The following is a 14532-nucleotide window of genomic DNA, read 5'->3' as shown; positions in this document are numbered from 1 at the left end:
TTCCCCCTCCAGGATGGAGAAGCTGTCTTCATTAAAGTATGGGGATTCTAGTGGGGGGATGGGGTAGCACACAGGAGGACATTTTTCTCTGTTACGGTCATTTCCTTTTGAATTTCTAGCCAAATGTAGAATGTTCCTGTTTTGATTAATTTAATGGAGTGAGTTAGGTCTGCTCTATACCAAATTAGCATACCCCCTGAGTCCCTTCCCTGTTTCACACCTGGTAGTTTGGTGGATGGGACTACCAGCTCTCTGTAACCTAGAGGGCAACCAGTGGGTCCGTCTCCTCTATACCAGGTTTGGTGAAGTCCGGGTTTCTGCTCTTTAGGCCAAAGGCAGATGACCTCAGGCCTTGGATATTCCAGGATGATATAGTGAAGGCTTTTTGTTCCATAGAGTGTCCAATGTTGTTGGTCGTGGTTTGGCCTCAGGCCAGTAAGTGTGAGCAGAGCCTGCTGAGCATCTGGTACATGCCATTGGCTTGGGCGAGTGTGAGAGTGGGGAGTTGGGACTGTTTGCCCGCTCACTACCTGGGCGTATGTGTGGCTTCCATGTTGAGGCCCTCTTTCGGGGTGGGGTGCATGGGGTGGGCAGGAGTGGCATAGGTCTGATCTGAGGGGGCCTAAATGGGGTGTGGGCATGGTTGACGTGGGGGGGGTGTTGATTGGTTGGGGTGGGGGTGTGGATGTGTCTGGGTGTACTGTGGTCTGGATGTAATTCCTCTTGGCGTGGGTCCTCTATGTGTAGGTCCAGGGGGCGGTCCTGCAGGTCTGGGAGGGTGTCTCGCTGGTCTGGGTGGGGTGTCTATTGATCTGTTGCTCCTGTGTGAAGTGTTGGGGATACGTTTGAGAGCGATGTCCTTTAGAGTCCGGGCAAAGGTGGGCACTGCTGCCTTGTAGAGGTGGACCTGGTCATAGAGGCTGTTCAAGTCCAGGGTGGAGTGGTGGTCCAGGAAAACGTTTGGTTTTGAGGCACAGTCACGGGAAATACGTGCGTTTACCTGCTGTATTGTGGCAGGGTGGAAGTCTTTTCGTGGTAGCAGGGTGGAGATAACCACTTGTGCGTTGGGGAAAGTAGAAGAAGCCTTTTCAATCACTCCCTTCAGTGCTGTGGCCACCCTTTCCTGCTGTGCTCTCAGGTCGTTTGTGCCTGTGTGTATTATTATGTGGCTGCTCTCTCTCTCTCTCTCTCTTTGTGAGAACAAAAAGCATCATGGAGATTGTAATTCTTTCTGAGACCACTGACTGACAAAGCCCCATTACATAATTCACCCCCTTTGACATGATAACTGCATTTAATTGAAAGTTAGTATTCCTGGGAGCTTGTTTTTTTAGTAGTTGTGTGATTCAGCTATCTGGTCATTGATTCAGCAGTGATTCAGCTATCTGGTTATTGATTCAGCAGTGATTCAGCTATCTGGTCATTGATTCAGCAGTGATTCAGCTATCTGGTCATTGATTCAGCAGTGATTCAGCTATCTGGTCATTGATTCAGCAGTGATTCAGCTATCTGGTCATTGATTCAGCAGTGATTCAGCTATCTGGTCATTGATTCAGCTATCTGGTCATTGATTCAGCAGTGATTCAGCTATCTGGTCATTGATTCAGCAGTGATTCAGCTATCTGGTTATTGATTCAGCAGTGATTCAGCTATCTGGTCATTGATTCAGCTATCTGGTCATTGATTCAGCAGTGATTCAGCTATCTGGTCATTGATTCAGCAGTGATTCAGCTATCTGGTCATTGATTCAGCAGTGATTCAGCTATCTGGTTATTGATTCAGCAGTGATTCAGCTATCTGGTATTGATTTGATTCAGCTATCTGGTCATTATTGATTCAGCTAGTCATTGATTCAGCTATCTGGTCATTGATTCAGCAGTGATTCAGCTATCTGGATTATTGATTCAGCTATCTGGTCAGCTATCTGGTTATTGATTTGATTCAGCATTGATTCAGCTGATTCAGTCATTGATTCAGCAGTGATTCAGCTATCTGGTCATTGATTCAGCTATCTGTCCATTCTTTCCTAGTCACACTAGGATCTCATTATTGGGTGTTTGTCGGTCCGTTCCAATTGCGTCTCTCTCCCAAACACTCTTCTCCTCTCCTAGCCTCGGTGTGGAACTCATTCTTCTCCCCCCCTCCCTCTTCCTAATTAAAGAGCAGCAGTAAATAACAATAGAGGGGCTATGTACAGTGGTTACTGGTACAGAGTCAATGTGCGGGGGCACCGGTGTCGAGGTAATTGAGGTAATTATGTACATGTAGGTAGAGTTATAAAAGTGACTATGCATAGATAATAACAGAGTAGCAGCAGTGTAGAAGAGGTTGGGGTGGGGGAGCAATGCAAATAGTCTGGGTAGCCATTTAATCAGCTGTTCAGGAGTCTAATGGCTTAGGGGTAGAAGCTGTTTAGAAGCCTCTTGGACCTAGACTTGGCACTCCGGTACCGCTTGCCATGTTGTAGCAGAGAGAACAGTCTATGACTGGGGTGGCTGGAGTCTTTGACAATTTTTAGGGCCTTCCTCTGACACCGCCTGGTATAGAGGTCCTGGATGGCAGGAAGATTAGCTGCGGTGATGTACTGGGCCGTTCGCACTACCCTCTGTAGTGCTTTGTGGTCGGAGGCCGAGCAGTTGCCATACTAGGCAGTGATTCAACCCATCAGGATGCTCTCGATGGTGCAGCTGTGAAACCTTTTGAGGATCTGAGGACCCATGCCAAATCTTTTCAGTCTCCTGAGGGGGAATAGGTTTTGTTGTGCCCTCTTCATGACTGTCTTGGTGTGCTTGGACCATGTTAGTTTGTTGATGATGGGGACACAAAGGAACTTGAAGCTCTCAACCTGCTCCACCTACAGCCCCGTTGATGAGAATGGGGGCGTGTTCGGTCCCCCTTTTCCTGTAGTCCACAATCATCTCATTTGTCTTGATCACGTTGAGGGAGAGGTTGTTGTCCTGGCACCTCACGGTCAGGTCTCTGACCTCCTCCCTATAGGCTGTCTCATTGTTGTCAATGATCAGGCCTGCCACTGTTGTCATCAGCAAACTTAATGATGGTGTTGGAGTCGTGCCTGGCCGTGCAGTTATGAGTGAACAGGGAGTACAGGAGGGGACTGAGCACGCACCCCTTAGGGGCCCCTGTGTTGAGGATCAGCTTGGCGGAATGTGTTGTTACCTACCCTGTCAGGAAGTCCAGGATCCAGTTGCAGAGGGGAGTGTTTAGTCCCAGGATCCTTAGCTTAGTGATGAGCTTAGAGGGCACTATGGTGTTGAACGCTGAGCTGTAGTCAATGAATAGCATTCTCACGTAGGTGTTCCTTTTGTCCAGGAGTGAAAGGGCAGTGTGGAGTGCAATATAGATTGCATCATCTGTGGATCTGTTCGTGCGGTATGTAAATTGGAGTGGGGTCTAGGGTTTCTGGGATGATGGTGTTGATGTGAGCCATGATCAGCCTTTCAAAGCACTTCGTGGCTACAGACGTGAGTGCTACGGGTCTGTACCCTTTAGGTCAGTGCGAATGTTGCCTGTAATCCATGGCTTCTGGTTGGGGTATGTACGTATAGTCACTGTGGGGACGACATCCTCAATGCACTTATTGATGAAGCCAGTGACTGATGTGGTTGTACTCCTCAATGCCATCGGAAGAATCCCGGAACATATTCCAGTCTGTGATAGCAAAACAGTCCTGTAGCTTAGCATTTCTTCCTCTGACCACTTTTTCATTGATCGAAGCCTGGGCTCGGGAACATGTGTTTCCTGCTTTCATTTTGCTTGGATTCAGGAATCACCTTTAACCCTCACTGTCTAGTAATCATAGCGAAACCATTTCTTTTTTGATTTTTTGTTCAAATGGATGGCTAGTGTGTCATAGCTTCTATTAATTGCATCTCCTGTGTGTGTCATGTGAAATGTTTAATGTTTTTCCCTCCTGGTCTGCACATTTACAGGAGGAGCTGATTTGAAATGAGGTAAAACTGATTTAAAGTTTCCTGCATTAAAGTCCCCGGTACCACTAGACTATACTCTCTGGGCGCTAAGGCCTCGAAGATTATTTGTCTGTAGTTGAGCGTTTTCCTGTTTTCCTTTTGGCCGTATACAGATCATTGAGTGCGGTTTTCGTGTCGGCATCAGCCAGTGGAATGTAGACAGCTACGGAAAATACAGACGAAAACTCTAGGTAGATAGTGTGCTCTACAGTTTATCATGAGATACTCTACCTTAGGCGAGCAAAACGGCGAAACTTCCTTCGATATCAGTGGCCATCTTAATGTCGTCGTTCAGCCACGACTCGGTGAAACATAACATTTAACAGTTTTTAATGTCCCGTTGGTAGGATATACATGCTATCAGTTCGTCCCATTTATTTTCCAGCGATTGAACGTTAGCTAGTAAAACGAAGGGCAAAAGCAGATTAGCCACTGGTTGCCTGATCCTCACAGCCCTTACTTCTGTATCTTTAAGTGGTTTCCCAGGGAGCTTTTTTCTCTGTTTCCTTCTCCATCCGAATGACGGGATCATTTGGCCTGGTGGGGTGAACCATTCTGTCCCAGCAATATTCTTCCTCTGTTTCCTTCTCCAGCGAATGACGGGGATCTTGGCCTGGTCGGGTGTCTGTAGTATATTCTTCCTCTGTTTCCTTCTCCAGCGAATGACGGGGATCTTGGCCTGGTCGGGTGTCTGTAGTATATTCTTCTCGTCCGACCCATTGAAGAAAGACTTTTTGTCTAATCTGAGGTGAGTAATCTCAGTTCTGATGTCCAGAAGCTGTTTTCGGTCGTAAGAGACGGTAGCAGCAACATTATGTACAAAACAAGTTACGAACAACAACGCGAAAAGAAACTAAAAGTGCCGACGGCAGCCCTCCACTCCATCACCATTATTACCATAGTGGCTATAGGGTTTGTTGTCTATAAGGGGCTATTTTATTTGTCTATAAAGAGGGCTGAGAATAGGGTCTATTCGACAGGGGTCTATATTTTGGAGGGACTATAGGGTTTGTTGTCTATAAGGGACTAGAACGGGGGTTATTGTCTTTCTATAAGTCTTGGGCAGAACATAGGGTTTATTGTCTATAAGGGGCTATAGGGTTTATTGTCTATAAGGGGCTATAGGTTTTTGTCTATAAGGGACTAGAGGGGTTATTGTCTATAAGGGGCTATAGGGTGTATTGTCTATAAGGGGCTATAGGGTTTGTTGTCTATAAGGGACTATAGGGGTTATTGTCTATAAGGGGCTATAGGGTTTATTGTCTATAAGGGGCTATAGGGTTTATTGTCTATAAGGGGCTATAGGGGTTATTGTCTATAAGGGGCTATAGGGTTTATTGTCTATAAGTGGCTATAGGGTTTATTGTCTATAAGTGGCTATAGGGTTTATTGTCTATAAGTGGCTATAGGGTTTATTGTCTATAATGGGTTATAGGGTTTATTGTCTATCCTGGGCTATAGGGTTTATTGTCTATAAGGGGCTATTGCTTTGGGTTTATTGTCTATAGGGTTTATTGTCTATAAGGGGCTATAGGGTTTATTGTCTATACTAGAAGGGGGCTGTAAAGATATAGGGTTTATTGTCTATAAGATTGGGATTTATGGTTTGGACATTGTCTATAAATCGCTTTTGGGTCCTCATTGTCTATAAGGGGCTATAGGGTTTATTGTCTCTAAGGGGCTATAGGGTTTATTGTCTATAAGGGGCTATAGGGTTTATTGTCTATAAGGGTCTATTGTCTATAAGGGGCTATAGGGTTTATTGTCTATAAGGGGCTATAGGGTTTATTGTCTATAAGGGGCTATAGGGTTTATTGTCTATAAGGGGCTATAGGGTTTATTGTCTATAGGGTTTATTGTCTATAAGGGGCTATAGGGTTTATTGTCTATAAGGGGCTATAGGGTTTATTGTCTATAAGGGTCTATAGGGTTTATTGTCTATAAGGGGCTATAGGGTTTATTGTCTATAGGGTTTATTGTCTATAAGGGGCTATAGGGTTTGTTGTATATAAGGGGCTATAGGGTTTATTGTCTATAAGGGTCTATAGGGTTTATTGTCTATAAGGGGCTATAGGGGTTATTGTCTATAAGGGTCTATAGGGTTTAGGGTGAGCCTCTGAACTGCAGTAGAGACGTATAGATGGATAGCTGAGTGTCTCGCTGTGTGTGTGTGTGTGTGTTGATTTATGATTCTCTGGCTGTCTCTACACAGGTCACAGGTTCACACACACACGCGCTACTGATATCACACAAGATGCTGTCTACTGTCTTATAGAGGTCACACCATCTCCATCTTTTAAAATGTCAAGGACAAACAAGGGACACATGTTTACAGAGTAGGATTTCCCTATAGTTCAGGCATTTTGACCAGGGCACCAAACCCTGGACATAGCCTTGGAGTTGAGAATCTCTACTTACTGAGAGACAGTTCATATTCGTGGAAAAATGTTAAATGTTTTATTTTGAAAATCAATCCCAAGGTAGGATGAACAAAAGGTAGGATGAACAAAAGGTAGGATGAACAAAAGGTAGGATGAACAAAAGGTAGGATGAACAAGGTAGGATGAACAAAAGGTAGGATGAACAAAAGGTAGGATGAACAAGGTAGGATGAACAAAAGGTTTAATTCAATGACTAATTCAATCATGTTCTCATAACCAACGCGTCACATTTCATTATCAATGTCGATTACAGTACCCTATAAGACAATGTATTTTATTTCACATTTATTTATACAGGTAAGTCAATTAAGAACAAATGATTAGTTACAATGATGACCCATCAAACACATCAATATCCAACACATCTATATAAACATCAATTACACTATATTGCCCTACCAAGCAAAAAAGGCAGTAACTGCTTGTTTGGTTGAAAATGAGTTAAGTCATTTTTGCTACATTAAATACATGCTTAATCATGTGGACAAGTATCCTGCCTCTATTGTGTTTAGGAGACAATGGGGGTCATGTTAGCCAGTAACTGGATAAAGTTACTGTGAAACCAAAGGTAAATTAAAAGCCATTTTTCTCAGTTCCACTCTGAGCAGTTACTGCCTTTTTACTGCTTGGTAGTATATATCTATATATATTGTGGCAAAGAAGGGGGTCGAGTGATAAGTGGCAGATATGTGAGAGCAGAACTAATAAACGGGCTCTGCCCGATCACTAAAATGGCCACCCCTGTCAGAACTACAGATCACAAAATGGCCGACAGCCAAAACTACAAGTCCCAGAAGCAAGGGGAACCCTCAGAAGGTGGAGCCAACCCACAGATAAAGGGTCAAGAAAAACCAGGAAGAGGAAGAGAGAGTGCTGGAAGGAGCTATGAACAATAGAGAAAGAGACTATAGAGATTGGCTGGATTTACCGTGTATGAGCTGGATTGTTTTGGACTTACCTGTTGGCGTTTGGACCTGGACCTACCGAGAACCCGATTCGTGTACCGAACCCTGCTATCCTTGACCTCTCCTACGGCCTGGGTGGACCAGGACGGAGAAACAAACGAACAGGTACTGTCCTGTTCGAAAGAACTCTCATTCTTGGGTGATTTGGTGACAGTTTACCACTTAGTTTGTGACAAACGCTCCTAACCTTGAAGAGGTTTGCCACAATATATATATATATATTATACATATCGATATACACGTCAATTACACAAAATACAATCATATGAGAAAACATATTGTTCTTTAAAGACCATTCCACATTTCTTAAAAATCTTTATTTAACTAGGCAAGTCAGTTAAGAGCAAATTCTTATTTACAATGACTGCCTAACGGGGAACAGTGGGTTAACTGCCTTGTTCAGGGGGCAGAACGACAGAATGTCAGCTCGAGGGATTCGATCTTGCAACATTTTGGTTACTAGTCCAACACTCTAACCACTAGGCTACCTGCCGCCTCTACACTCTAACCACTAGGCTACCTGCCGCCTCTACACTCTAACCACTAGGCTACCTGCCACCTCTACACTCTAACCACTAGGCTACCTGCCACACTCTAACCACTAGGCTACTACACTCTAACCACAGGCTAGGCTACTAACCACTAGGCTACCTGCCACCTCTACGCTCTAACCATTAGGCACTCTAACCACTAGGCTACCTGCTCTAACCACTAGGCTCCTCTACAGGCTCTAACCACTAGGCTACCTGCCGCCTCTACACTCTAACCACTAGGCTACCTGCCACCTCTACGCTCTAACCACTAGGCTACCTGCCACCTCTACACTCTAACCACTAGGCTACCTGCCTCCTCTACACTCTAACCATTAGGCTACCTGCCACCTCTACGCTCTAACCACTAGGCTACCTGCCGCCCCTACACTCTAACCACTAGGCTACCTGCCTCCTCTACACTCTACACTCTAACCAATAGGCTACCTAACCACTCCTCTACACTCTAACCACTAGGCTACCTGCCGCCTCTACACTCTAACCACTAGGCTACCTGCCGCCTCTACACTCTAACCACTAGGCTACCTGCCGCCTCTATGCTCTTACCACTAGGCCACCTGCCGCCTCTACACTCTAACCACTAGGCTACCTGCCACCCCTCCACTCTAACCAATAGGCTACCTGCCACCTCATATAGAAGAAGACTATTTTAGTTCTTAATTTCTTAACTAACTCATCAATATGCTTTTTTGAAAGATTGTTTTTTTTTGTCAATCCAGATGCCCAGATATTTATAAGAGGGGACATGGTCAAAGAGGGCACCATCCAAAGTATGTATGAATAAATCATCAGATACATCCTTATGTGATCTGGAAAATAACAAACGTAGTTTTTACCTGCATTAAGTACTGATTTCAATTCAACAAAGGCTTTCTGCAGGACAATAAAGGCAGATTGATTCTCTGACAGAGCCTGTTCAGCTGTTGGGGCAACGGCATACACCACAGTGTCATCTGAATACAGGTGAACGTTATTATTTATTTTGACAGATAAACCATTATTATTAATGTAAATAGTGAAAAGAACTGGACCAAGAATGGATCCCTGTGGGACACCCTTTTTTTTTGTACAGAAAACCTGATTCAATAACATCAGTAAATTCACACTGTTCAGTCCTTTAAATAACATTCCAACCAACGACAGTACAGCAACCTGGTTCAGACCAATTGATGAAAGCCTCTGAATGAGTAATGTGTGATCCACAGTGTTGAAGGCTTTAGACAAGTCAATAAAAAGGGCCACACAGTGTTTACTCCTCTTATCCATACAATTTAACAACATCGTTCGAAACCAACGAAGTAGCCGAGATGGTGCTATGAACTGGTCTGAAACCTTACTGGTGTACTTTTAGAATAAATGTCTTGGTTAAAAAAAGGATCTTAGTTGAGTATTTACCATGGAATCTAAGATTTTAACTAGGCAAAATAGTTTGTAAATGGGGCGATACTTATTTAGGTCAAACGGATCACCACCTTTGTGAAGGGGGAGTCTATAGGCCTCCTTCCAGACCCTGGGGAGGGTACCAGGGGGAGTCTATGGGCCTCCTTCCAGACCCTGGGGAGGGTACCAGGGGGAGTCTATGGGCCTCTTTCCAGACCCTGGGGAGAGGCTAGAAGAGGAGCAGACAGTCGATTGACTGATCAGGGTCAATTAAACCGCCATTTATTTCAAATAAAAAGCCTGCAGAGATAAAATGCTGATTTAAAAACATGACTTATCTAATTTATCTCAGTAATTATCTGAGACAAGTCTGACAACTTGCCTCGGCCAGGGAAGGAGAGGAATTTTTCATGCTTCAATGCATTAAAGGCCCAGATTCCAACTCGTGCTAAAGCTCACATTATTTTTTACCTTGAATTTAAGCATGACAATCAAATCAAATAGCAATGGTATTCACCCCACTATTTATTTAAGGTGGACCTCAAATAAATGAATGTGTGTCTACAAATACACCATATTCTGATATAATATAATACACCCAGATAATGACACCACCTTAACGTGTGAAGAAGCCGCGAATAAGATCATGCCGCTCTACCAGTTACAGGTGGAAAAAAGGATCTACTTTCATTTTTTTTGTGTGTGATAGAAATGACCCAGTTGAATGGAGAAGGGGATTGTAAATACACGTAGTAATTGTTGATCCCTGGAGACGAATGGAAGCAAACTGAAAGTCATATCAACAGGAAATGTATCGCACAGTAAGAAATATAAATATCCTGGGTCGTTATTCAGAATTCTTAATTTGTGGGTCTTCAATTTGCATGGATAAAATTTGGAGACCCAAGTGAAAGGTTTCTGTAGGGCTAAACCCTGCCAAATTGATGTATGTGGTTTAGAGGGTTTGGATTATATGCCCGGGGCTTTTTCTCCATTTTGTTTTACAATTTGTATCATGTTAAATATTAGCCACTCTCGTCAGTCAGTAATACCCACATGCATACATAATGTGTTTTGAGAGAGGATATACTGTACCGAGCCTTCAGAAAGTATTCCTACCCTTTGACTTATTCCACATTTTGTTGTGTTACAGCCTGAATTCAGAACGGATTAAATCAACCCATTTCTACACACAATACCCCATAATGACATCACAATACCCCATAATGACATCACAATACCCCATAATGACATCACAATACCCCATAATGTGCTTGGAGAGAGGATATACTGTACCGAGCCTTCAGAAGTATTCCTACCCTTTGACACTTTCCACATGTTGTTGTGTTACCTGAATTCAAAATGGATAAAATATAAAACAAGTTTCTACACACAATACACCATAATGACAAAAGTGAAAACCTGTTTTGTGAAATTTATGGAAAATGAAATACAGAAATATCTAATTTATATAAATATTCACACTCTTGAGTCAAAACAATGTAGAAGCACATTTGGAAGTGATTACAGCTGTGAGTCTTTCTGGCTGAGTCTCTGAGAACTTTCCACACCTGGATTGGGCAACTTTTACCCATTATTCTTCAGAAAATTCTTCAAGCTCTGTCAAATTGGTTGTTGATCATTGCTAGGCAACCATTTTTTAGGTCTTGCCATAGATTTTCATGTAGATTTAAGTCAAAACTGTAACTTGGCTACTCAGGAACATTCAGTGTCTTCTTGGTAAGCAACTCCAGTGTAGATTTGGCCTTGTGTTTCAGGTTATTGTGCTGCTGAAAGGTGAATTAATCTCCCAGTGTCTGGTGTAAAGCAGACTGAACCAGGATTTCCTCTAGGATTTTGTCTGTGCTTAGCTCCCTTCCATTTATTTTTTTTTACCCTGAAAAACTCCCCAGTCCTTAGTGATTACAAGAATACCCATAACATGATGCAGCCACTACTATGCTTGAACATATTGAGAGTGGTACTCATCACTGTGCTGTATTGGATTTGCCCCAAACATAACACTTTGTATTCAGGACAAAATGTGAATTGCTTTGCCAAATGTTTTGCAGTATTACTATAGTGCCTTATTGCAAACAGAGGAGGCATGTTTTGGAATATTTTCTTTCTGTACAGGCTTCCTTCTTTTCACTCAGTCAATTATTTTAGTATTGTGTAGAATGTTTTACTCCTGAACTTTATTTAGGCCATAACAAAGGGGTTGAATACTTATTGACTCAAGACATTTCAGCTTTTCATTTTTTAAATTAATAAATAAACACATTTGAAAAACATTATTCCACTTTGACATTAGTCCAGTGACCCCACAAATCTCAAATTTAATCCATTTTAAATTCAGGCTGTAACAGAACAAAATGTGAACAAAGTCAAGGTGAAGATGCTGTAATCTGCAGTATCAATGTCCTTATCCGAGATCGAGCCATTTAGCCAAGTCTATGTGAGAACCAAATATCCGGACTCGTGTCCCATCTTTGACATCAAACGTTTCTACCCTGATATTTAACAGTCCAAGCCCTCTATGCCATTTGAAAACAGCGGTGGTGTCCATATTTATGGTATTTGAAATAATAACACAGGACGAGCTTACCACAGTGGGCTTCCCAATTGGGCTAACAGTAACAGAACTAACAGAACTAACAGTAACAGAACTAACAGAACTAACAGTAACAGAACTAACAGAACTAACATAACTAACAGTAACAGAACTAACAGAACTAACAGATTACATTCACTTTATGGCCACAACATTAATACACACAATACCCCTTGGGAATATGGTTGTAGTAGTACGATCTGTAGTAGTACGATGATAAAGCTGTGATATAGTGGGAATGGGAAGAACAACCTGGGCCAGGGTTGGGCTGTATATGAGTCAATGTTTTACAAGAGCCTCCTCGATGATGGCTGAGAACTCTTGCTCGCACGGGTAAAACTGAGACCTCTCCCAGAAGTTGTCAAAATTGTCAATGAACTTCAAATTCATGGAGGAACAGTAGAATTTAAGCCAACAGTGTAGTCAAGAGGAGATGACTAAAGCGATCCGTGATCTATTGTTGGCAAAGGCCCGGAAATGAGAACCTGTATGTCTGTCTTGTTTAGCCCCCAGGGGAAATTTAGTAACCCATGACCAGACTGAGAGGAGATTGCACTTTGTGCTGAGGTAAAGTTGAAAGGACGGGGTGGGGGGGAGTGGCAAAGTACCTTGTTTGGAGGGGCCCGGTGAAGTCGGGCTCAGAGCCGTAAAATGATTTGTTAATAGTGGTCCAAGGTAGTATCCTCAGTAGCAGAGGAGTCTAATCTCATAGAGCATCCTGGATTATCCCATCTTGTCATTTACAATTGTTGCATCAAAGACACCATGCAGTCTGGAAGTCTCCTTAGCCAGAGTGAAACATTCTTTCAGGACTTTGTTTCTTCTCTAGTAGTTCAATGATCTGGTCTTTTGAGGCAAAAGAGCTGTTTACGCTTTTTCACAAAATGTATAAACCAGTCAAGCACTGTAAAATGTATAAAACACCCAAGCACTGTATCGCCACTCCAAACTGTCAGATTCCTACTTCCTGGTTGATGAACAATACATCCTCAATGTTCATTTCCTGGTTGACGAACAATACATCCTCAATGTTCATTTCCTGGTTGACGAACAATACACCCTCAATGTTCATTTCCTGGTTGACGAACAATACACCCTCAATGTTCATTTCCTGGTTGATGAACAATACATCCTCAATGTTCATTTCCTGGTTGATGAACAATTCACCCTCAATGTTCATTTCCTGGTTGATGAACAATACACCCTCAATGTTTATTTCCTGGTTGATGAACAATACATCCTCAATGTTCATTTCCTGGTTGATGAACAATACATCCTCAATGTTCATTTCCTGGTTGATGAACAATACACCCTCAATGTTCATTTCCTGGTTGATGAACAATACATCCTCAATGCTTATTTGCTCTTATGTATATACACAAAAAAACAAAAGAGAGAGAGAAACAAACAACATCCAGTCCAATATATACAAACAAACAGATCTTGGGAGGGGTCCAATAAGAGTCTGTTACAACAAGAGTTTTCCTCAGTTCATTAAAGCATAGACGGGGATGTCCCTACGTCATAGTCTCTTTCCTCAGGATGCGTTTGGGGTGACAGAGGACGCTGGCCAATCCAGATCGTCCCCGGGGTCGTGACCTTCGCCTGATGGTTTTGTGACAGCGCAGGGAGATACCCAGCTCCTCCATGACAGAGCTAAAAGAGACACACTGCCCACCAAGAGAATTACATTTAGCCACCGCTAATGTTAATTAGCTCAGTATACCGGCTTTAGCATAGTCTCTAACAGACGCTAGGCTAATGGTAGCACTTAGTCATGACAGTGCATTAAGAGACGCACTGCCCACCAAGAGAACTACATTTAGCCACCGCTAATGCTAATTAGGCTACTCAGCATACCAGCTTTAGCATAGAGTCGCTAACAGACGCTATGCTAATGGTAGCGCTGAGACATATTCGGGTGATAAAACAGACACATCTGAATGAAACACAAGTGCTACGATAGGCTACATCCTCATGTAGTTACAGTGAGTAGCTAGGCTAATTGTACAAGGCTAACCATGGCCCTGGAGTCACTCATAAAGCTCAGGAATTGGGCTATCCTAAGTCCTAGCGTTAGCAATGAGGCTAACAATGAACCCATGGATCTGGGCTAAGACTAATAAGGCTAACAATAGCTCCAGAGAGCTGTATCCGTGTTACTAATCAGAGCATGACTCCAGGGTTGTAAGTTAGGGTTCGAATCAAATTATAATATTGATATTGGCAGTAATTGTGAGTGAAAAAAAAAATCTATCATATATATATAATATAATATTTTCCTTACAAAATCCAATTACTTTTTTTCTGGCAATAGGACAGTACCTGCCGAATTAATTATAAAGTATTTGTTAATTAGTAAAAAACTGTTAACAAAGAAACGCTGGAGGCTTTGGAAATTAATTGACTCAAATATTACATGACTATGGATGTATCCCAATTAGCACTCTCCTCCGTATATACTATAGTCCACTTCTTTTGACCCAAACCCTAAGGGCCCCTAGTCAACAGGAGTTCCCTATGAAGGCAATAGGATGCCAATTGAGACGCAGCATATAAAATCACATTCATTTTGATTGTTTTTGATTGAAC

The 14532-nt window shown here is 42.7% G+C and overlaps 1 protein-coding gene across 2 annotated transcripts in view; it reads right to left on the bottom strand.

Annotated features, from left to right (window-relative positions):
- Positions 1 to 8387: 8387 nt before the first annotated feature.
- grik1a (glutamate receptor, ionotropic, kainate 1a) overlaps positions 8388 to 14532 on the bottom strand; it is a 151764-nt gene continuing 145619 nt past the window's right edge. Inside the window, exon 18 of one of the 2 annotated variants that reach the window (XM_065004980.1) lies at positions 8388 to 13610. In XM_065004980.1, the coding sequence (XP_064861052.1) occupies positions 13458 to 13610 (153 nt within the window). In that variant the 3' untranslated portion in view covers positions 8388 to 13457. The remainder of the gene's footprint in view (positions 13611 to 14532) is intronic. The other variant, XR_010460040.1, reaches the window with a different exon arrangement.

This window comes from Oncorhynchus nerka, linkage group LG19 (assembly GCF_034236695.1).
Source record: "Oncorhynchus nerka isolate Pitt River linkage group LG19, Oner_Uvic_2.0, whole genome shotgun sequence".
Classification (NCBI taxonomy): domain Eukaryota; kingdom Metazoa; phylum Chordata; class Actinopteri; order Salmoniformes; family Salmonidae; genus Oncorhynchus; species Oncorhynchus nerka.
Note: the sequence above shows the minus strand (reverse complement) of the source record. Positions and strands in the feature narration are given on the sequence as shown.